Source organism: Arctopsyche grandis, chromosome 4 (assembly GCF_051622035.1).
Source record: "Arctopsyche grandis isolate Sample6627 chromosome 4, ASM5162203v2, whole genome shotgun sequence".
Lineage (NCBI taxonomy): Eukaryota > Metazoa > Arthropoda > Insecta > Trichoptera > Hydropsychidae > Arctopsyche > Arctopsyche grandis.
Window position 1 is genome coordinate 24,720,730 of NC_135358.1, and position 22,373 is coordinate 24,743,102.

The 22,373-nt window shown below is 31.4% G+C and overlaps 1 protein-coding gene across 1 annotated transcript in view; it reads right to left on the minus strand.

The window, feature by feature from the left end:
• The window catches only part of LOC143910463 (cell adhesion molecule Dscam2-like), a 239,810-nt gene that overhangs the window by 89,764 nt on the left and 127,673 nt on the right, over window positions 1-22,373 (minus strand). The window contains exons 4-5 of the mRNA XM_077428955.1: window positions 13,608-13,719; window positions 4,548-4,621 (exon numbers count right to left, since the gene is read on the minus strand). Of these exons, the coding sequence (XP_077285081.1) occupies window positions 4,548-4,621; window positions 13,608-13,719 (186 nt within the window). The remainder of the gene's footprint in view (window positions 1-4,547; window positions 4,622-13,607; window positions 13,720-22,373) is intronic.

The window sequence follows — 22,373 nt, forward strand, 5'->3', positions numbered from 1 at the left end:
ACTTGTTAAATCGTAATCAAATTGATAGAACTGTAACGAGATGTCTTCGACAGCTGTCAGGTGGGGATGAGAGATTGTGCTCATTCATCATGAAACATTTTTGAATGCTTTCGACAATATTTTCGATTAGATTAAAATCTGTATATATATTTACATACATAAATGTATATTTATATATCAAAAATAGCTTTTAATTGAAATATATTCGCACAGTTGTGTGTTTTTACAATAATATATATATACGTGCTATTGATTAATTTCCGTCTATCTGTTAATAATAACCGGAAATAAAAACACTGTTAATTTTGTTTTATTTCCGGCTGAAAATAATGATACATGATTTTGTATATTATAAAAGTCAACCGTGCAAGAGGTAAGCGAATTGATTGAAAATTCAAAAAGAAAATATGTGGTGAGCAAAATTAAATAATATGCCAGCAGAAATGTATTGCGCGTTAAGACCATTGCGTACGTCAAAAACTCATACATCTCTCCGACATCGGGGTGAATTCCCGACATCGAAATGTTCCCGAAGAATTCGACGCCTCATCCCGGATCTTCTGGGGGAAAGTTGCCAAGAATTCCTCCCAGAAGACTGCCGACAAATGTACCGAAATGGAGTGTAAGTGCCACGAGAAAATATTTTTTCAATAACTCTTGCGAACTTGTAGTCGCGTTCCACCGCAGCTCAATGCCACTTTTCAAATCAACTTTCAATGCGGTCTACGCTGTATTATTATACATACATATAACGTAAATATAAAAATGAGGAAAATTAAATTTCCACTCGTGAAAAGGTCGTCATTTCGAACTTTAATTGAGAGAAAACAGAGTAATTACATTTCGAAAGGGTAAGTTTGCTTGAGAACCGAGCTCTCGACCATCCGCAGAACGGCACTGCACTTCAGAAATTTAATCTTCAAACTATTACGTAAACCAACAGATACGTGATAAATTCAACCTATTTTATATAGATAATATCTTTGTCACGAAACAGTATTAAATTTATATTTATGATATATGTTGTGACTTTCTTGCGAAAAGACACCAAAGCAAAAATACATACATATTTTGTATTAAAAGGAATATATGTATAGTATGAATTAGATTGTTTTATTATATATTTTTTTCTTTAATTATAATGATTATATTATAATTAAAAGGAAATTTCTTTTGTTAATTCGTTCAATTATAATTTGATACAAGTTTAAAAGGGTAAGAAGATATGTATAAAAAGGAACATACATTCATCCACAACTTTTATAATAGTTATTTAAATATATAACTCGACATCTTATTACCATTAAATTGGCAAATCGAAGGTTCGAAAATTTTCTCAACACTATAAATTAGCTGTAACGTTCGAGTAATAGGTACAAACCTATTCCGAACACAATACATTTTCTTTATCCAGCCAGTGTATCAAAGATACGATCGCGTATTTCACGCACAGCCATTGGATGTCTCCTTGCTGAATCCAAAACCACCGCATCGCGTATCATCAATAATATATAATATATAAACGTGATATACGATTATGGAGTATGTCTGAATGATTTCAAAAGTTATGCCATTCGGATAATTCCATTTTTAATATGGAATTTCAAAAATGAAAATATCATTAATATTACTATCAACACAACGATTTACACGAAGAAATATAATACATTTTTAGCATGATGGGGTCGACGAAACCCTGGTCGATTACAATTTCACAGTACGACTTTAGAGCCTCAAATAAATCACTATAAATTTCGCGTAACATGCGAAATATACGTCGTGCGGTCGTATTACGCGCGTATGAACTGTCAACTCGCGTGAATGTAAAACGAAAATGCCACGTAACGCCAGATCTAAATGAAAATATAGGACTTGATCTGTCGAGAGGTGTACGCTAGAATTGTCAAAATGTGGGTCGCGGCTAAAACTAACCCTGGCTAACCGAACATGTCGCCATTCGTAGAGTCTATTACAAAATGTATGTATGTATAATGTGTATAATATTATTATTTCTGACAGTTGAAATCCCAATAGGGACAAGTCAAATCTAGACAAATTGAAATCTCTACAAACCGAAAAGCTAAAATTACAGTATATACATATCAATTTAAGATTTGTTAAAATGGAACGGGTATTTGCAAAATATACATATGTAGATATTTTTATCAAAGAAAAATGATTAGATTATTTTAATACATTTTTAGAATGCAAAACAAATTTACCGAAGATTTAGTTGGAATTATGAGTATGTAAAGTATTGTAGTACTGCACAAATTTACTTTTTAATTTTTAATATTTACTTTTCTCATCCTCACAAACATACAACGAGTTGTCCGGGAAAATGTTGATGGTGATCGTCGATTTGTCAAGCCATTGAGGTAGACTTAATTCGCCCTCCCCAGCGGCAGTGGTTAGAGCGAGTCACTTAAGTAGTGAAATGGAAAAGCGTGAAAAGCTATTTGCTACTCGGTAACTTCAGAAATTGAAATAGTTTGCGCAGACCGGAAATAGGGGAATATCCCCCTCGATCCACCTCGACCCACTCCCCTATTTCCACGGTCCACTGTCTCTGTCCCATTCGCCTCTATGGCGTTCGTCTCACTTAGATGAAAATTCTGTCACAGATCGTCTTTTTAGGCCAACATCCATTTAATTAAATCGCATAATCCAATAGCTAGCCGGCCTTAAATTGATATACCGTGAATGTAAAAAAGAACACAATTTCAAATATCTCAGTTGATATTTTTGATTATTTATCGTATACGTTATAATATATGTAATATATGTAGATATAGAATACCCAGAACCATACCAAGACATTGGCTATAGGACATTTTCCAAGGGAGCAAAAAACAGAAGGGCGCTCGTAGCGTGAAGCAAAACTTTCTTACGACGAAAATACAATATGAACAATACATTTATTAATCTTAGACTTACAAAGACCGTTACTTTTCACGAGGGTTAAAAGCTTATTTGAATACGATGTTAATTGAAAAAATAAAAAAAACAAAAATTGGAAAATATATGTAGATCCGAGTATTATTTATCATATGTACATATATTTTGAATGCAGTGAGCTAGTGGGATTTACAAGAATCTTATTCAAGTATTATACAAACTATGCGCACATTTCTGACAATCCAGCGACAATAGCCACGGTCGAAAGATGTTTCAATAATTTAGAATAATCAAACATTATTCGAGATCTGTAAGTAGTTAAGATCATACTTTTGATAAGAGGCTTTTGTCAATAGAACATTAACTAGTGAGTGATTAAAATTTGACGACATCATTAATGAATTTGCTCATTTAAAAGCAAGAAAAACAAAATTATGGATTCGTTTTTTTATTTGTATTTAAAGTATGAATAGCTAAATTAGTACCACGAATAAATATAATGTTTTATTGTAAATTTAAGTTTTACATTTTTATTGTTTTAAAAAAGTTAATATGTAGGTATAACGCAATTTTAATATAAATAATTTTCATTGTAAAATTATTTCATCAATTATGTTTTAGCCATACAGCTTTTAACACAAATACATAAAGGGGCGCTTATTTGATATTTGCCAAGGGCGCCAAAATCATTGGTAAGTACCGAAGAATACCAATTTATCTACTTTATTAGTTTGAATTTTTTTATAATCACACAGCGAAATTAAATTATAAATGTTATGAAAGTGCTTTTTTTTATTCGAATAAATACATATTATGAATTTGTATAACATTCAACAGAAACATCAATATACTTTATTTTAAGTCATTATGTGTATACCAATACATACATATATACATATATACATATGTAAATATGTATAACTTAAGTGGAAAATTTATCGATGCATGCTAATTAGCAATAATTTAACCTCAGGAAGGCTTATAGTCAGCCTATACCCGGCATTGCCCATGCCAAAAATCATTGATGGGCACTATTATAATTGAATAAATATTTATTTGTAAATACTTTGGTGGCAAGTCACTAGATTCAAGGGATTTGTAACTCGAATATACTCATTCGTATTGTGTACTCGAATGATATATCAGCTAGTAGTCGCGTTTGTATGTATGTATATATATTTTTTGATTGGGATGTAAAAATCAGTCTCGAGGTTGAATTTTGAATTTGGATATAAAATTTTGTCATCTTTTGATACTTCAAATATATGTAGATAAAATAAAATAGCTATTAAACTGATATACGTACATACGTATTTATATTTCAACTAAAACCGGACACTGTTTGAAAATTAATCAAAGGCGCTTGTCGAATTCATCAGACAACGGTCTAATTTTCATTTAACTTGCAGATTGCAACTGTGGACAATGCGCAAGCTTCTCATCATCCGTCTGTGCGATAACTTTGCTTTTGTTTCTTTGTATCAACGTAAATACGAACTTTACGATTAAAACCTCAAATATCAAACGAAAGACGGAATTGGGTCAATTCAATGTGAACTGTTGGCCCAGCTCCATTGTTTTCGAATCGGACTTGACAATAATTGAAAGCGATACTACTAATATATGAAATATAATAAGCTTTAACTCACCATTGTTTGACATACCATCTCGAGTACACGTTGAGTAGAATTCGTCGAATGGATGATGAGAACCGTCGTCCACTCTAGAACAATAAAAAAAAATTGATCACATCTCTGAAGATATTATAATATAATATTTTATAGTAATGTACGCAATAAAATTTCTTTATATATAATACATAATTAAAGAATTCTTATAGAAAAATGTTATATTTATCAAAGAAAAGTTTAAATTGGATTTCCCACACTCACTAGATGTTCGCTCCAGTCGATACATACACACATATATGTACATATGTATGTATATTTGACGGCATACCCTTCAACTTCTAGCTCGTAAATCTGAAATCTATTTACTAGTGCACTCGAAACAAATGATTATTATTGACAGCTGAGCGGTTATTTCCACCTGTGGATCAATCTGGAGAGGGATTTGGCTGGTAGTCGTGTTTTACGTTCAAATCGGCACGATTGCGCGCGTCCATTCCGAGCGAGTTTCATTAAGGCCGGCACTAAATAATAAGACGACCTTTTTCTGGATCGTAAATTCGCAACGGCTCGAATTCGTGATGAGAAACCCTCCCGTCTCATTACCTTCATTTTTCATTAGCCACCCCTGCAATCTATACATGCCATTCGCTCTGAGCACGTCGTAAAGCCCCCCTAACTCCCTAAAATCCACCCTTAGCATGGCCCCCCTCCTAAATCGAAAGTATTTAACGTTACATCATACTCCGTTAAGAGATATAAGTGATTGTTTTATTATTTTTAAATAATTAGGAGATATTTTTAGTAATAACATATGTATAATATATTTAAAAATAGATGATTTCTAAATATTTATAGGGAAGAACATATGTGTGTATATACATACATACATATGTACATATATACATATATGGAACATTAATTATTTCAAAGATGCTTTTCGAACTATATCTGTATAGAATAAAGTTATGGAAATGTTGATTATTGTAAGTTGTACATATGTATGTTTAATTCAAAATAAAAATAAATACCTATATTGTGGATATACATATACATACATACATACAATGTAAACTAATACAAACGTATTCCATAATAATCTTCAACGTAATTTCGAAACGAACATTCTAGTTTTGTGAGTGCTATTTAATAAGGATTATGTAGTATTATATTAATTGTATGATGAAATGGCGATTTAAATTCACTCAACTATACTCGAATACACATACATATCAACAAGTCTATTACTATTATCATATTAATATGATGGAATATTGTTTTAAGTTTTATTTACAGAGATATGAATGTTATAAGAGATTTTATAAGATTATTATTGAATTTTGAATAAATTTTAATTGAATTGAATTTCGCAGCTTTAAATAATTAATTCAGTATGAAGAACGATTATTTCAGTTGAAAATTTCAGATTTCAAAAAAATGCCGAATAAGTTGAGGAAAATTTACGTTTTCCTGCATATACATTTATTTATACATATGTTATATATTTAAATTGAATTCAATCAAAATCACTTGAAAGATTCATACGTATATTTATTGTAAGATTTTTGTAGCTCATGCTTGGATTAAACGAAACCAACTTTAAGCTTAAATCATAACCAACCAACCTTTACGCTATATTTCCCATTTTGAAAGTCTTTATCGCGCATTTTATATGGCTTGTGCCGAGATGACGGAGAAACGCATCATAACACTTTATTATTTCATAATATTGAACGCGCGAGCGCTTTAAAGCAACACTGCATAAAATACGGCAGGTGGCAAAAAAAAAAACATTTAATATACATGAATACATAGCTGTGAATATACAATACATATATGTATGCCCGTATATATTTAATTATGGGGATGAAAAAACTTTCATACCTATTTTTTATAAGAGAAACAAGGGTTTATGCTCTAGTTCTTTTGTGTTTTCTCTCTTTTTATACGCGAATAACGGCGGTATTTCATTTGGAATTATTTTATTCAATCCGTGCACAGTAGTCGCTGTCGTACAAAATAGGACTGGGAACATGTTCCCCCTTCGGATCAGATCCCCACGGTTCCCTTCGGAAAATGGAACCTTTTTCCGACCGGTTTTATTTTACCGTAACGGTGGTTGTTACCGTCCCATGTAAACATTTCATATATGCTGGAGAAATCTTTTCCTTTTCCACGCATATGATATTGAGAATTTGAACCAAGTCAGCCTTCAAATGTATGCAGCAAGGAGCAACGAATATTTTAAATGAATTTATAAACTACTCCAATAATTTACAAATTTCGACAGCTCAAATTCCATTCAATGACATATGAACATATTAGAATTTTTTTTAAAAATAAATTTCACATTTATAATGCTATTATTTAGAGATATGTATCATACATACTTCTACATGTTTTATCGTATAGTAATAATTTGAAAAATAAAGACGAGCGTACTTTAATAATTCAATTGAATGTTTCAACTATACAAACATCAAAACGATAAAGTAATACAAATATAAACAACAGGAAGCCGTATAATTAATTCTACACTTGCAAATAAATATATCGGCATAAAGTAACGATATTTAAAACCATTTAAAATCTGTTATATTATATAAACTTATTACATCATATTTGTATTTTTGTAATGAATACATATAGTAATTCGCACAAACACTAAATTTCAAATAATTTAAATGATCTTCTGTGCACATAAATATACAAAAATTCAAGCTAAATATTGCATTGAGTTTGTCGGTGTACAAAGTTGAGTGGACTCGAGTGCACTTGTCATTCGTTAGTAACCCAAAGCGGAATTTCAATTTGTCGAGTGCATCCGAAAAGCTTCATTAAAAGGACTCCAGTTCGATTCCGACACAAAGGAGTACGGATGATAAATAACAAGACCTCTTGTTTATAGTTGGAATTAGAAATGTAAAGCGATAAAAATTCAATTGAATTATTCAACGTTAGCTTTTGAAATGGTTATTACCCTGAAGCTGGTTTTTAACAGGGAATGACTATGATAAAAAATTCTGATATAAATAATAACCACATATGTATCTAAATGCTATATGAACATTTATGATTTTTTTATTTGAGCATTTTTAATTCTTTTCTAAATAATGTTATTTTCATAATAATAAATTGAACTAATAATGCATAAAAATCAATATACTCAATGTCTTCAATTTATAAAATACGGTAAAAATAAATGTAATCACATTAACAAACCATGTACTTAGAATTTGATCATGTTGTAATTTTATTCCCAAAACCTTTCTTTTCTTCATTTTGCTTTCATCTAGAAAATTGGCTAATATTCCATTTTGAAAATACCTACGTAAATTTTGCCAGACAGGTATTTCCACGTAAAATTATAATTGAAAAAGAACCTACATATGTACATATATACTCGTATTTTGGTAAATGTTAATTAATTTTATACTTTATGAAAGTCGAATTGAATTCGGTTTGAAAATGAGCGTAATAAGCATAGGTTAGCGACACTCATTAGCGAAGTCCAAAGCGTCCAATGTAAATATTTGACCCTTTGTGCCAAAGGGAATCCGGTCACCGACATGCCAATGTTTGACCAATGTCACATGGCCACTGACCAGTATACACAGTCATGTCCTAATCCCCCATCAACCATCGTCCTTATCGCATTAAAATTAAATGCAACACATCCTGTCCGTCAACGAAATCCAATGGGTATAAATTAAATTGACGAGAACAGGTTGACGGATGTGTCCGCAATTAAATTTTGCAAAACTGAGACAACAGACGCGTAAAAAACAACCGTGAAGAAGTATGTATGTTAATCTCGACTATGCGAATGCTAATTTTACTTAGATTTTATTTAATACAATTCAATTAAGTAGCAATATTCATTTTGATTTGACAAGTTGTTCATTACAGGATTTTGATTATTTGTAAAGTTTAATTATAATAGTAATTTTTAAATGAAATTCTATAAATCTTGTTTATTTGATCTTAAAAATTAGTAATGTGAAATTTTGGTTAGACGGATTTACTTTTATGTAATCTAAAATACACAAAACCGATACATTTACCACACATGTATAATACATTATTACACTATTGATTAATACATTATTGAGTTTGATCATTAATATATGAGCCGGTATTATTATTATTATGAGTTGTTTGTGTATATATATGTTTTGTTTTTGTTATGTCTAATTTCTTTAGTTATTATTTTGTTTCTTTTCTGATTTATTTTACCAATTTTATACTTTTAGCTATTAATTCACCACATTATTATTTATTTATTTTATTTATTTTTAAAAGTTTGGACCATAGTAGCATTACAGGAATTCCTAATGCGCCACAATGGTCAAAAATATAACAGAAAAAAAAACAAAATAATAACTAAAGAAATTAGACATGACAAAAACAAAACATATATATACAAAAACAACTCATAATAATAATAATAACTTAGCTATTAATTCACCACACTACTACGTTTCACGAAGATTTTTCAAACTGAACGTATAAACATACACAAATTTGAATGTATTCCAATGTACATATACATACATATACACATTTGTGATTCAAGCTGACGTATCCCACTCATCGCAGCACATTCCTTGATCGAGAGTATATACTCAAATATATTATATATGTATAGATATGTTCATACAATAATATTTCTATTTGTACGAATGTATTTGATGGTACGTATTTTGTGTCCCGGTGTACATATGTTAACCCACTTTCGTCCGTTGCCATTGTCAAACGTGTCATACCCTTCAGGTGTAAACATACGCGAGTGTTTTTGATAGAGTGTCTAATAACACAATTTACACTGCTCTTGCGTAAATGTGTACCTGTGGGCTTGTTTACATATATACATGCATATACATATGTATATGTGGGTGGATTCGACCAATCTGTACACATGTTCGGACGACGATATTGGCGAAGTGATCAGTGAGATGTTTTTGACGTGGTTACTTATGTAGATAAATAAAATATACATACATGCACATGTATATCTGGTTATTTATTGAGGGTTCGAGCGAAAGTAGTTTGGTTCCGAAAGGTCGATTGATAAATTGAAAATGAATGAAACGATGCTATATCAAATATCATGAATGTTTGAGAGTGAACTATTTCATAATCAGATGTCAAATGTGAAATAAAATTTGTTATTTCAGAAAATTACTATTAATTATTATGAATTAATATAAAATTTTGAGATCTACTATTATTATTAGTTACTATTTTTATCGTGTTTCATTTTTATTTTTATTATTTTACCTACATATGTTTGTATTATTTTTATCATTTGTGTCATTGTATTATTTTTGTTTTTTATTTTGTTTATTTGTTTTTTTATGAATTCTGTTTACATGTTACCGAAGTGGCACCAAAGTGACACTTCGGGGCAACTGTATAGTCACTATGGTCTAAATTTAATTTTAAATGAATAAGATGTTTGTGGTGCACTAGCTTTTATTAATTTTAGAGAGCTAAAAAAATTAACGTATTTTATTATACAAAGTGCCATTTAAAAAATAAAAACAGTCGTACATATCGTACGAACTTGGAAATATAAATAAAAATTTTAAATGTGAAATTTTAGTAACTGTATATTTTAATATATGTAAATCTGAACAGCGATTTCTTGAAATTGGACATAAAACATTGATTGATTAATTTTAATTAAAGCGTTTCTATCTTCTGACACTTGATTTATCATCCAAATAAGTTTCCTTTTATAAAACATCATTAATTCCGATATTTTTATATCACATACTCTATAAAGAGTCTGGAGTTTAGCAAAACGAGCCGCAATACTAAAATGGCATAGTTCCAACGTTTTCAAATTGGATTCCAGAAATGAGTTCAGACATTCGCAAACCGATTTGTAGCACATACACACACCCTCATATATCTATACTTAAAATGCCACCAGAGTAAATAGCTATTTTTAAATATATTCGTTCAGGAACTTGCTCACGCAGCATAGAAAAAAAATCACATCGTTACCGAGTTGTTTGAGCGACTCATTTAATTTTACGGCACTTTGGAAACAAAAATTCTCGAGATTGGAAATTTTCTATCGGTCCTCGGGAACTGGTCGTTACTCGCCTCATTGACCGGAATTCCAGTTTAGTAGAAAAGGCTCTTTTACCCCACTCACCTCACCCTCCCACAAGACCAACCGGGTCAAATTAAAAATGTGTACAAACACCGTGTACGTTTTAGACACAAATTAAAATCCTGTACATCAGAGAGAGACCACACTCGAAGCAATTTAATAAACATATATGTGTATACATATGTATATGGGGAAAATTATTGGAAACCGAGCGTTGTCAGCTTCGGCCGGAAGTTACGAATCCACAGGATCAAATCCAGCGGATATTGGTCAAGTTGGGCGTGCCAATATTGGAACCCAACATCCGTTTGCTGGGCTACAATTGGGCACGAGATCAACGTTCACACGTTGCTGACAATATCCTGCTCGAAGCTCCATTAACGTTTATATTTCCAAGCAATGTGAATAAAACAGAATATTTGATCGTCTCAAATTGGATGCTTTAAGTACAAAGTAAACGAACGCTGCGAATTAGCATGTTCAGGAGTAGGTAGGGTGTGATCGTATTAAACTTCGATCATTATTTTGCGGGAAAAGTGTGATGCGCGTTTAATAACCGATTCGGTCGATTATGACCGGACCGATTCGATATTTGCCCTAATTATGGTAATAAGTCATAAATAATTAATAAGCAGCGATGACGATGCGGACTGGTCGGTCCGAGGCAGCAGCGCAGCAAGAAGTATGATAAATGCGTTTGCCGGATGATTGATGTTTTCCCCAGGATAAAATTGTTTTAAAAACACATTTTCGAGGGAGTAAGAGAGTGGAGCCGGTTGCCGCCATATTGAAGTTTCGACAATCCATTAAATAATGTTACGGAGGGAAAGAGCGAGACTTTGCTGCAGAAGAAGACGCGCCAATGAAGATCTCGCGTATGATTTATGCGCGCGTTCTTTACTTCTTTCGAGATATAATAATGTATTTATATATATATTTTTTTTAATATTTGATAATGTATTAAAAACAATGTATATGTAAATAGTATGCGAAATCAATATTAATAAATTAATATTGTGAAATTAATTAGAAAGAAATTTATATGAAATAATTAAATATTTTACTACAAATTAATTTAGTAAATAATATGACGCTATTATTTCTCAAGTATAAAATATCCAAAGTATTCAAAATTAACTTTAATCAAGAATTTTATAGCCCATTTCACGATTTCTTAATTAAAAAATATTGTAAATAAATTTTAGTAAAATATAAAATATACCACTTTTTATTTAATATTATTTCATAAGAAAATAGTGACATTTTTATTTATTTCATTTTTTTAAAAACAATAAAAGTATTTCAATATTTTTCCACAACATTGACACCAATGTATGTATGTATATATTTATTTATTCATCTATTATAGGGTATATTAACCACGACCATAAGTGCCACTACAGGTTGCACAAGGTGATACCTTTGATTAAAATCTTGTACATAAGTACTAAATACCATTATTATACATCGTGATTATACACAACATGAGTTAAAAACACTATGTGACAACCCCTACCACTCAACTCTTCCACCGCTATAGTAGCTCCGTCGTATTTAGGTGTTACTCTTCCCAATTCATCGAGCGAAACTAAGCAATATTGCTGCTGCTGGTGCTTCACTCAATTCAACCAGAAAGGTCGACTGTTCCGACATTGCATCGTCATCGTCAACGCCCAGTCTTAAAAATATTTCATCGATGAATTTCAAACTGCACTCTCTAGCCCTTCTTTCAAAAATTTTGGGATTATTGATGCGAATTAACAAAAATGTTGAATTTACCTTTCACTATCATTTATTTTTAATACGATACTATTAATTTATTTAAAAGTGAAAATCTTTCAAATACATTTTTATACGATAGAACAAATGAAAATGCTTAGTCGTTTTTCCTAATGAATTTTCGTCACAATTTTCGGATTACACATATTTGATTTAATTTATATTCAACTGAACTAAATCCAATATTAAAAAAATATTAAGGTTTTAAATTTATTTCGATCTCTTGTATCGAACAATAAAAAACGAAATATTTACGAATCAAGTTTTTCAGCATCGAATCTTCATAAACAACGCCTATAAAAAAAACGTCGATGACTTTGAGAGTCATCCTATAGTTTTCGCACCGCATCCTACGCATTCTTGCAAACTCAGTTAAGAAATTGAAAACGACCATAAAGCATGACGAGCGTTAAATTTCGCCTACTTCATCCAAAAACGAAAATCGACAAGTCACGGTCTATTTTTCGAAAGTAGGAAAAAAATAAAATAAAATAGTAAAACTTTCATTTTCCGACGATTTATTATTGTTTCAACGCGCACGAGAGAAACTGCCTTTCCTCCTAGTACACGTTTTACATAAACGTCCATCGTAAATCATCGTATTATTTATTATTTCAGTACGGAATACCAATCGAAAAAAATAACGCAATGAAAGCACACGTGCATATATGGAAATGAAATTTCTGTATAAGCACAAGTCTACAATATCGGACATTATCTAAGTGTATTTGCAGTTGTGACACGTTGAAATTAAATGTCAAAAAGAGTCGTGCATTCGAGCGAGCGCAGCTGCCAACATTACCACACACTATACATACATACATATGTACATATACTAGTGCTTTATAAAACATTTTTCGAATTACAGTAGCAGGCGAAAGTTGGGCAAAAAGGTAATTTCGACAAAACAAAAGAGCGTTCCTCCTTTGTAATCGTGGGTCGTCTTTGCGTCGAGGACAAATCAAGATATGGGGTTTAATCAAAACTGTTGCGGTGAGATCAAAGTCTTCTCTCGCTTTCTCCTCGTAGAAGTTAACGTCGGCTTCGGATTCGACAAAACGATCGTAGTCGATAGCGATCGTAATAATATACACGGTATAGATATACATAGTTATTGAGTGAGTGGATCATTTAATGAGAAACTTGGTTGATTGTCTGTGAAGACTAATATTACATACCGATTTTCGTTGCTGTTTCTCGAATCAAAGGTAGTGCAGGAGAGAGAAAGTATGTTGCTGTTGATTTTTGAAGGATTTTTTTCTGCTGATGTTGAGCATATCATCAAATAGCCTGAAAATAAAAATAAAAGTACTTTAGTATTAGAATAATATACATAAATATAACGTGGAAATAACGTTTAAAATAATAAATTGAGAAATCGAGGTTATTTGCCGTTAGTTTAAGAATTCCTTTCAGCTTTCGCGAAAAATACAAAAACACACATACACAAACACGTAAAAACTTATTCCCGAACAACTCCTTTTTATCCCCGCATTTCTTGGCTCGGAAGCAAAGAAAACATCGTCTCTCTACAACGCGTACAAAACAATACTCGTATTATCGAGATAGATAGAGAACACCGTGCCACGAGGCGTTTAACTCTACGAAGATGCCAAAGCGAGCTAAGTAGCTTCGGAAAATATATAGTTGAATCTTAGATGGAGGCGCGACCTTCTTTAAGTTCGAAAGCCGTGGAAAATAAGCTTTGGCAGGCCATGTTATTGTTTTCCCCCTCGATAAGCTCCTCACGAAAAATAATAGGGACGCAAGCCGTTGATGTCATTATTTAAATGCCTCTCGCCGCGTATACTTTGCGTGCGTATATGTTTTATAAGCGTAGGTATATAGCGAGCTTTTTGGAAAACGTCCCGTGTCACCGGGGGAAAATCCTTTCCGTGTTCAGGGCTGCCACCCGTGTCGAAGCTTAAAGCCCTAGCGCACCCCTAGAAAGTGAGTTTCGATTCGTACGGTTGCCCTTTGTCAAAGAGACGCATTTTCCCTACCTATCTCTGCCTCCCGAATAAAGGGAAATGCTTCTAATGCCGACGACGTTCGACGTAGGATTTTCCGCGAGTAATCCCTTTCATTTGTAATAACACGCCGCAAGTGCCGCAGAAATGTTTATTTCTCTCCAGCCTATAAATATTTATGGCTGTTCAAAAAGTTCCCACTGGCTCGCTCCTTCGCCGATTCGGTGGACTTGTGTGGTTTGTTATGAAGTGTGCTTGTTTTCGGGAGGTTCCGCTTTTTATGACATGTTAATATTTACATATATATTACGAAAACAAAATCAAAACGTTGTTTTGGACACGGTTATATGATTTTTCAATAATAATTTAATGACCGATATGTACTTTATCTTATTTATTCGTTGCCGATCAACTCATCCTTAATAAAAACAGTGTGTTGGCCCTAACGTTTAATATAATTGCTATATATTCGCTACATAGCAATTATATTAAGTTCGGTTACGGTTCGATTTCCACTAGTAACTGTTGGTCAGACCTTGGTTTGTGACTCCAGGTCGATCGGTTTCCTTTCAGAGTTTGCCATTTTTTCTGATTGTCATTGCAATGGTTTCTGTGAATTAGCATTTCCTTTCCAATCTCTCTTGCAAACCTCAAGCTATTCAAGTTATACATATGTACTTGAGGTTCGCCAATTTCTATAGTAAAATGCTGCAAAAATTTCTCGATTACCATTTTGGATGATGTTTGTATGAATTCACGTTGTATAAAAATGCTTGTATTAATTGTATTGTATCTGTATTAGTACACTTGTCGCTTTGGAGCGATCTGTAAAGGCGAGTGTACATGTTCGATTGAAATAAAAATGAAATAAATATAAATTTAACATAAATGTTATTTTCATTTACGAAAGTGAAATGAATTGAAATATTTGGTTAAAAAGTTTTCATGGAAAGTAAATTTTTTAACATTGGTCACAATTTAAGTTGTTCGTTTGATGAAAAAATTTACTATAAAAATAATAATATAATAAATAATTCAACAATTTAGTAGTTGATTCCAAACGGCCATTATGAAAACAATATAATTGATATTTGATTCGGTACTTATGTAAAAAAGTTTGACCATAGTTGTCGCCTTAGGTAACCTGTAGTGGATATTTTGGTAGAGGTTAATATATAGCATAATAAATAAATACATAGAAACTTTTTTGATATTAATTTTAGGTTTCTTATTTAAAAAAAATCTTAGAAGTATATGAATTTTTAAATAGTGTATAAAAGAGTAAGAGAATTTGATTTAAAGTGCAGATAAAAATATTTTAAATTGACGACGATAATTTAGCAGCAAATAAAACAATGAATTCCGAATAAAAAATGGCCGTCGCTATTTTTTGTAATTGTTTCATTTCCACCCGTTGACTCATAAAATTAAATTTAATATAGTTTTCATTTATTAAAACTTATCTTAAAATATTGATATGAGAAAAATGAGTGAAATTACAATTTATTATAATACATCATAAATGATTTCAACATCGCCGTTATTAACAAGAAAAACACCACATTTGATTATCTATAAATATAACGGCATTTACTATTCATTTAAATGCAGTTGTCTTATAATGTGGGCCGTAACTTCTCAGAAACTGAGTTTATAACGCTAGAACGTTTCCCCTCGTACGAAGGATATTGCTACATAAATTAGAGAATATACACATATTACATATAGCTTTAATGTAATATCTCAGTTCGTTCACAAATTGAAACTTACAATTTTCAAATTAACGTTGAAAAATGGATCTACATTTTCCTTTCAAAATTTCTATTTATATGTTCACAAATATGAGATTAGATTCACAACGATTCGAAAAAATCGACAGCGTCGATCAAACAACGAGATAAATATCCGTAAAAGATTTCACTTTTTAACTGAGAAATATATGAAAAAAAAAGATAAGCCTTATCGAAATACGCGAATACGGTCTTTTGTACGATAGCGTATTATGTTTAATACCCCGTCGGTTTTACAAAATCCATACATACAAGGAAGATTTATGTCGTATATGTACATGGGGATTCTATTTGGCTACACGTGTATCCAATCTATCGAATATTGGTCGGAACGAGATGGAGAACGAATCCCCATAAAACCGGAAAAAGTATCCCGACGTCCATATACACATTTATGTACTTATATATATATATATACATATACATATGTGTGTATATAAATACCTTATGCAGATACGTATGAATATTTTTAATAATAATAATGTATTGTAAACGACAATATGCCATCACGTCAAGATGATATTATATTGTATATATCGTGGAATTTATATTGCAAATACGTACATACATACATATACGTGATCTATCTATATATATATATATATATTCGGTTTCATTGTTGAGGGTCATCGTGGTAGTATTTCGAGTGGGTGCTAATCTAAATTCTAGAGGTATTAAATTAGTTAATAGGTGTAATAGGCGCACGTGCCATACCGTTCAGTCTCGTTCTCCAAGAATCCTTTGTTATTTCTAGGTATGTACGTTGTACGTGAACGACGTTTTGTTGAAATATATTTTAACCATTTGTTAAGTCGACAATGATGGTTTTCATCTGTTTCTTCTCGGTGCGTTTTATGAATATTGACGGTTGTAAAAAGTTGGAATTTATTAACTTTAGAAGTGAATGTAACCGTGCAAAAATATTGAAGTAGACAATTCTTTCACATTTGAATGGAATTATTTATATTAAATAAAGATCAACAATGATTTCTAGTGCATAGAAAATTTAACATTGTCATTTGAATTGCTAATAAATAAGTACATATATATGTAGTAGAGCTTTTATAATTTTTTTATACATTTTCTCGTCATCAATTTTTAGTTTTTCTTTTTGATATACGTTCAAACATAAATATATACTCGCATGTAAGAATTATGTACCTATATATTCCTTGATAAAAGTTTTTTATGAGAAATATATTTTTACAGTGGGATGGATACACAGATGGATGAATGAATCTGTCGCGCGATTCATTCATCTGCAAATGTTTCATAAATTACTAGATTTAAAAATAAATATTATTTCAACAAGGAAAAAAATATTCAACATAATATTTAATTATTTTAAATTACTTTAAATAATATATACAACATTTATTCTGCTTTTTGATATTTATGTAGCATATCATAATATAATTTGTAAATTAATAAAAATGAATATATTATAATATGTACAGTGGATTTCAATAACCTAAAACGAAATATTATAATTAATCCATGGAAAAATACGAATGAATCATTTCCGCTTTATTTTTTTTAATAACAATCCCACCAAGAGGAATTCTTTCAGTTTAAATTATATTCAGGAAATGAGTTGAGGAGATAAATCCTCGAGAGATAAACGCAGGCAACTGGAAGCAAACAGAATTCAGCATCCGTACACGAATGCAATCTGCCCGTTTACGATGAATTAATAAAATTCAGTTTACTCATACACTGATTCGTACGTTAAAACATACACATAACACTGATTACACGTTCATTTACTAATAGATTTATCTAATTTCACGATTGCGTGCGATTTCACCCGAATAATATTAACAAAAACAGGGCTCTTTAAACACTCGAACACAATTCTAATCGAGTTTTTCCCTCGTTTTCCCGTGGATCCGCGCTTTACGCATTTGTGTACTAACAAACGGTACTAGAGATCCCCCATTGTCCAACCTGACAATTTATCATCAATGCGAAATTTTCCATTCATTGTCTTCAACAATGGACGTATTGTGATAAAAGTGGATCGAAGATCCAATTAAGTAAATCCCTATACGCCCTCGCTAGCCTAATTCGAAAAATAATTAAAATGTACGTCAAAAAAAAAGAAAAAAAAAATTTAATTGATTTGTGTTGTACATATATATTATTGAAATAAAGAATACATGCATACATACATTTTTTTATCATAAATGTATGTATGCGTGTATGTAGTGAAATATTGTTTTAACTTGCAATTCTCAAAACTTGACTCGTACACGTCAAGGACTCTTGTCGACTGCTTTGCATTTTGCATTTTCATCCCAACTAAAGAATATTGTCCTTGTAAGTAATGAACTTTTTTATACGAACTTTCTCCGTGAAATGTGTTGTGCCAGCGACACGCGACATTTACTATTTACGAGATTTTCACTACGATAAATGTGACGTGTATTATGAATTGACTTCCGTTGGACCAATCTCGCAAAAAATGTATTTTGATGGAACGTCGGTTATAAATACAATAAAATGTAAGAAAAATGAAAAAAAAATTAATTAACATGACTAAAATAAAAGCCTTTTTTCAAACAAATATTTTCTTTTTAAGAAATGAAATTTTTATACAAAATTTACATCTAATATAATATAAGATGTAGAATATTCAACAAAAATCTCATTTGGATAAATAAAATCCACTATTAGAATACTGAAATCAATCAACGTAGATATTCAATGATCCATAACATGATATTAATATTTCTTTTTAAATTTAAAGTAACGTTATGCATGCCATTCTAAATAAAAAATTTAAATTAAATTTAGCATGGTCATACTATCATTAAATAATATAGTATGTATGTACGTTAATATCAATGTCAAATGGAATACTTAAATAGCATAAAAAACCAATATATGTACACGTATAAAAATTATATATCCCCAAAAATGGCGAATAAAACTTGCCTTACTGTGTTAAAAACTCAACTGGCCACTGTTCTGGACAACAAGCATCCAGTTAAAGTGTGTGTTTTCAGTTAGAATAATGCAAAATCTGCGAGGTTAATTATTGTAATCTAATATATAATTGCGATAGAGATTTAATGTAAGGTTTGTTGAGAATATCGAAAACAAATCAAAGTATCTATGACGACGATATCGACATCGTAAAGTATTATTTTTTTCGATTCAAATAAATTGAATAAAAAACAATTTACTATTAGATTGTTTTGCCATGTTTAAGCTGTTTATATTACAAATACTGAGCGAAGCCGGGTAAAATCACTAGTTAGCTATAAATATCATTTTATCCTGTATTAAAAATCGAATAATATAAAATAAGTGCAAGAAATAAAAAAATAACAGCTGAAGCAGAGCTGTCCTTCCAAGGGGCGATACCATTCTCACACTGACCTTTAAGGTACATGTACAAGGGGCTTCCCGTGAAAATAATGATTTCTGTTGATATTGATCAATGTTTTTATTTCGTAATGACATAATTTGAGTCACGGAGGTTTTGATGAGCAATACATAAAATATGAACACCCTGCTTTCTGTATATTTGGAGAAATAAAATAAAATATAAGTCATGGCCACTATCACTATCCATCACAGTGTGGCAAGTGTTACAAAAAATGTACATATATAAAAATACTTTGGTATTTTGGAGTGTTGCTTAGTCGTCAAACTATAATGATATTTCAAATAATAAAATACAATACACCGAGACTACACCACATAGCGATTTAAACGTCGGTTTAAAATGAAAAAAAAAGTACAACTTCAAACGGAGGTTTTCCTGGATCGGTGTACGTGATTGCGGTATACGGTCGAGTGAAACGTTACGGGCCAAATCAAATGGAAAACAAAGTTAGTGGCTTTCCCGGGAAGGGGTTCGCTTAAATAAATGATGAGGCATTAAGGTGCCGTAAAGGCGGGCCCCCAAGATTTACCACGACCAACAGCCCCTCACTTGCCCCTTACTACACAAACACATACACACGCGCACAAAACGATCTCCAGATAATTATCGGACGGAAGCCGCAGAAGGACGAGGCAGGTGCACCGGGTAGGGAAAAACGAGCAAATAATCGATCCCCGCGAGGAGGCGCGGGGGAGGGGTCTCGTTACCGCAGTTGGGTAATTTAATTCTTTATCCACCGATGAAGGTGATACACTTAGTTTATCCAACGTTGATCGAATTTCGTCAATGGCAGATGTCACAGTCAAAATTTTGGGTGATGAGCTCGAAGCACAAAGCTTTGTCATTGAGAATGTTCCGTCATCGGGGTGAGCTTTGTGATAGTTCTGTCATTGTTTGGAATTTCAATTAGTTGCCTAGCGCGACTTGTGTAGTTGGCAAAGACTTGTAGAAAATCAGTAACAATTTCGAATGTGTACTCCTCTGTATGTACATATGTTTTGTTGGGTTACTATTGAGGAATCTTCATAATTTGACTTCGAATTATTGTACGGATTTTTTGAATTAATATTGATAGTGGAAATGACAATATTACAATTGATGTTTTGCAAAAAAATAATTTCGGTTTTATGCATATAATTTATTATATATATTTTATGCATATATGTATATGTACATATTAGGGTTTCTGAATCCCCGAATTTTTACAATTCCGGGATACGGGACGGAGCCCGGGATCGTTCCCGGGATTCCCGGGATCCCGGGACACATGTAAAAAAACCTTTTTTTTTCAATATATTATATTTTTTATGAATAAAAAAAATATTTATTTATTTACAAAATATATAAAAAAGTAGTCATAATATATCTATTAACTGGAAAAATGTAATTATAAAAGTAAACTTATTTAAAAGAGCTTCTTAAGTATCTGAAAAAACTCTTTCAGTTTCGGTCGAAGTTGGTTTTATCGTTTAAAGGGATGAAAACAATTTTTTAAATTATCGGTTTCTACTCCTGTCATCATGTATATTTTAATTCGAGGTTATTTCGAAAAGTCCAGGTTATTTTTATTTACGTTGTATATTTGTCTTTGATAACTCCTTATTTAATTCTTCATTCATCGTCAAACATATAATTGTTTCATCTTCATCCGAATCTAAAAGAGTTTCTTCCATTGTGGAATCGTCAATACAAGAAGGATTTACTCGCTTCATAATAGTTTCACTGTAGGATATATATGTACATTCGCTTTTATTACAACATTTAAAGAATGTTTTGTTCGGTATAAAATTAGAATTATTTAAAATTTGTGTTAAAAATATCAGTTTTAGGCTCTGATTTCTTCGATTTTAATTTTTAATTCTCGGAATAATTCATCGGTAAGGTCAAGTCCTTCGGTATTGAGAATCTCCAAAAATAGAATTACAAGAAACGATTTTGGCCAAACGCACAGAACCATTATGCTTATAAAACTTCCACGTTCGGGGAATGCGCTATATTTACTGCTAAACAACAAACCTTTGAGAATATTTTACGGTTTTTCTATTGTATTTGATTTATTATTTCCCTTCGTGCAGTCGTAAAAATATTGTATACTTTCAAGATTTTTTTAAATGAAATTCCCGGGATTCGAAATAAGAATTCCTGGGACACGGGACAACAAAAATTCCGTGAATTCCCGGAAATGTCTGTCCCGGGTCGACCCGGATCAGAAACCTTAGTACATACATATGTATGTATATGCATGGACAAAACTTTGAAGCAATACTACGCGAACTATTGGCTGTAACCAGATCTATAAATATTTTATTATTAAAATTGTTATTTTATTCGAGAATTAATGTTATGAGAAAGAAAATTTCAGATTAATGGCAATTAAAAAAATATATATTTATTTTTTGGCTCGTAATGGTGGTAAAAATCAGTAACGGCAGACATGCAATAATTGATTTACAATCATAAAAAAAAATTTTTTTTTTCATATAATTACTAAACATTATCTTAATTAATCATAGTTGACGTCAATATATACAATTTTTTTTACACAACATTTCAAACAAAACAGATCCATTGTGTCTACCCTGTCTTCAAATTCCTTACCATGCAAATACTATATAATTATACTTGCAATGACAAATTTCATGAAATACAATAATTTTTCCAAGGTGGTACAATTTAACGTAATGTACTAACAAGTGGTACGCGAGTTAAAAAAGGTTGGAAACCGCTGCTATATGTAATGCATTGTAAATTATTTATATTATAGTTTTAAAAGAGACTTTGTTATTTTTT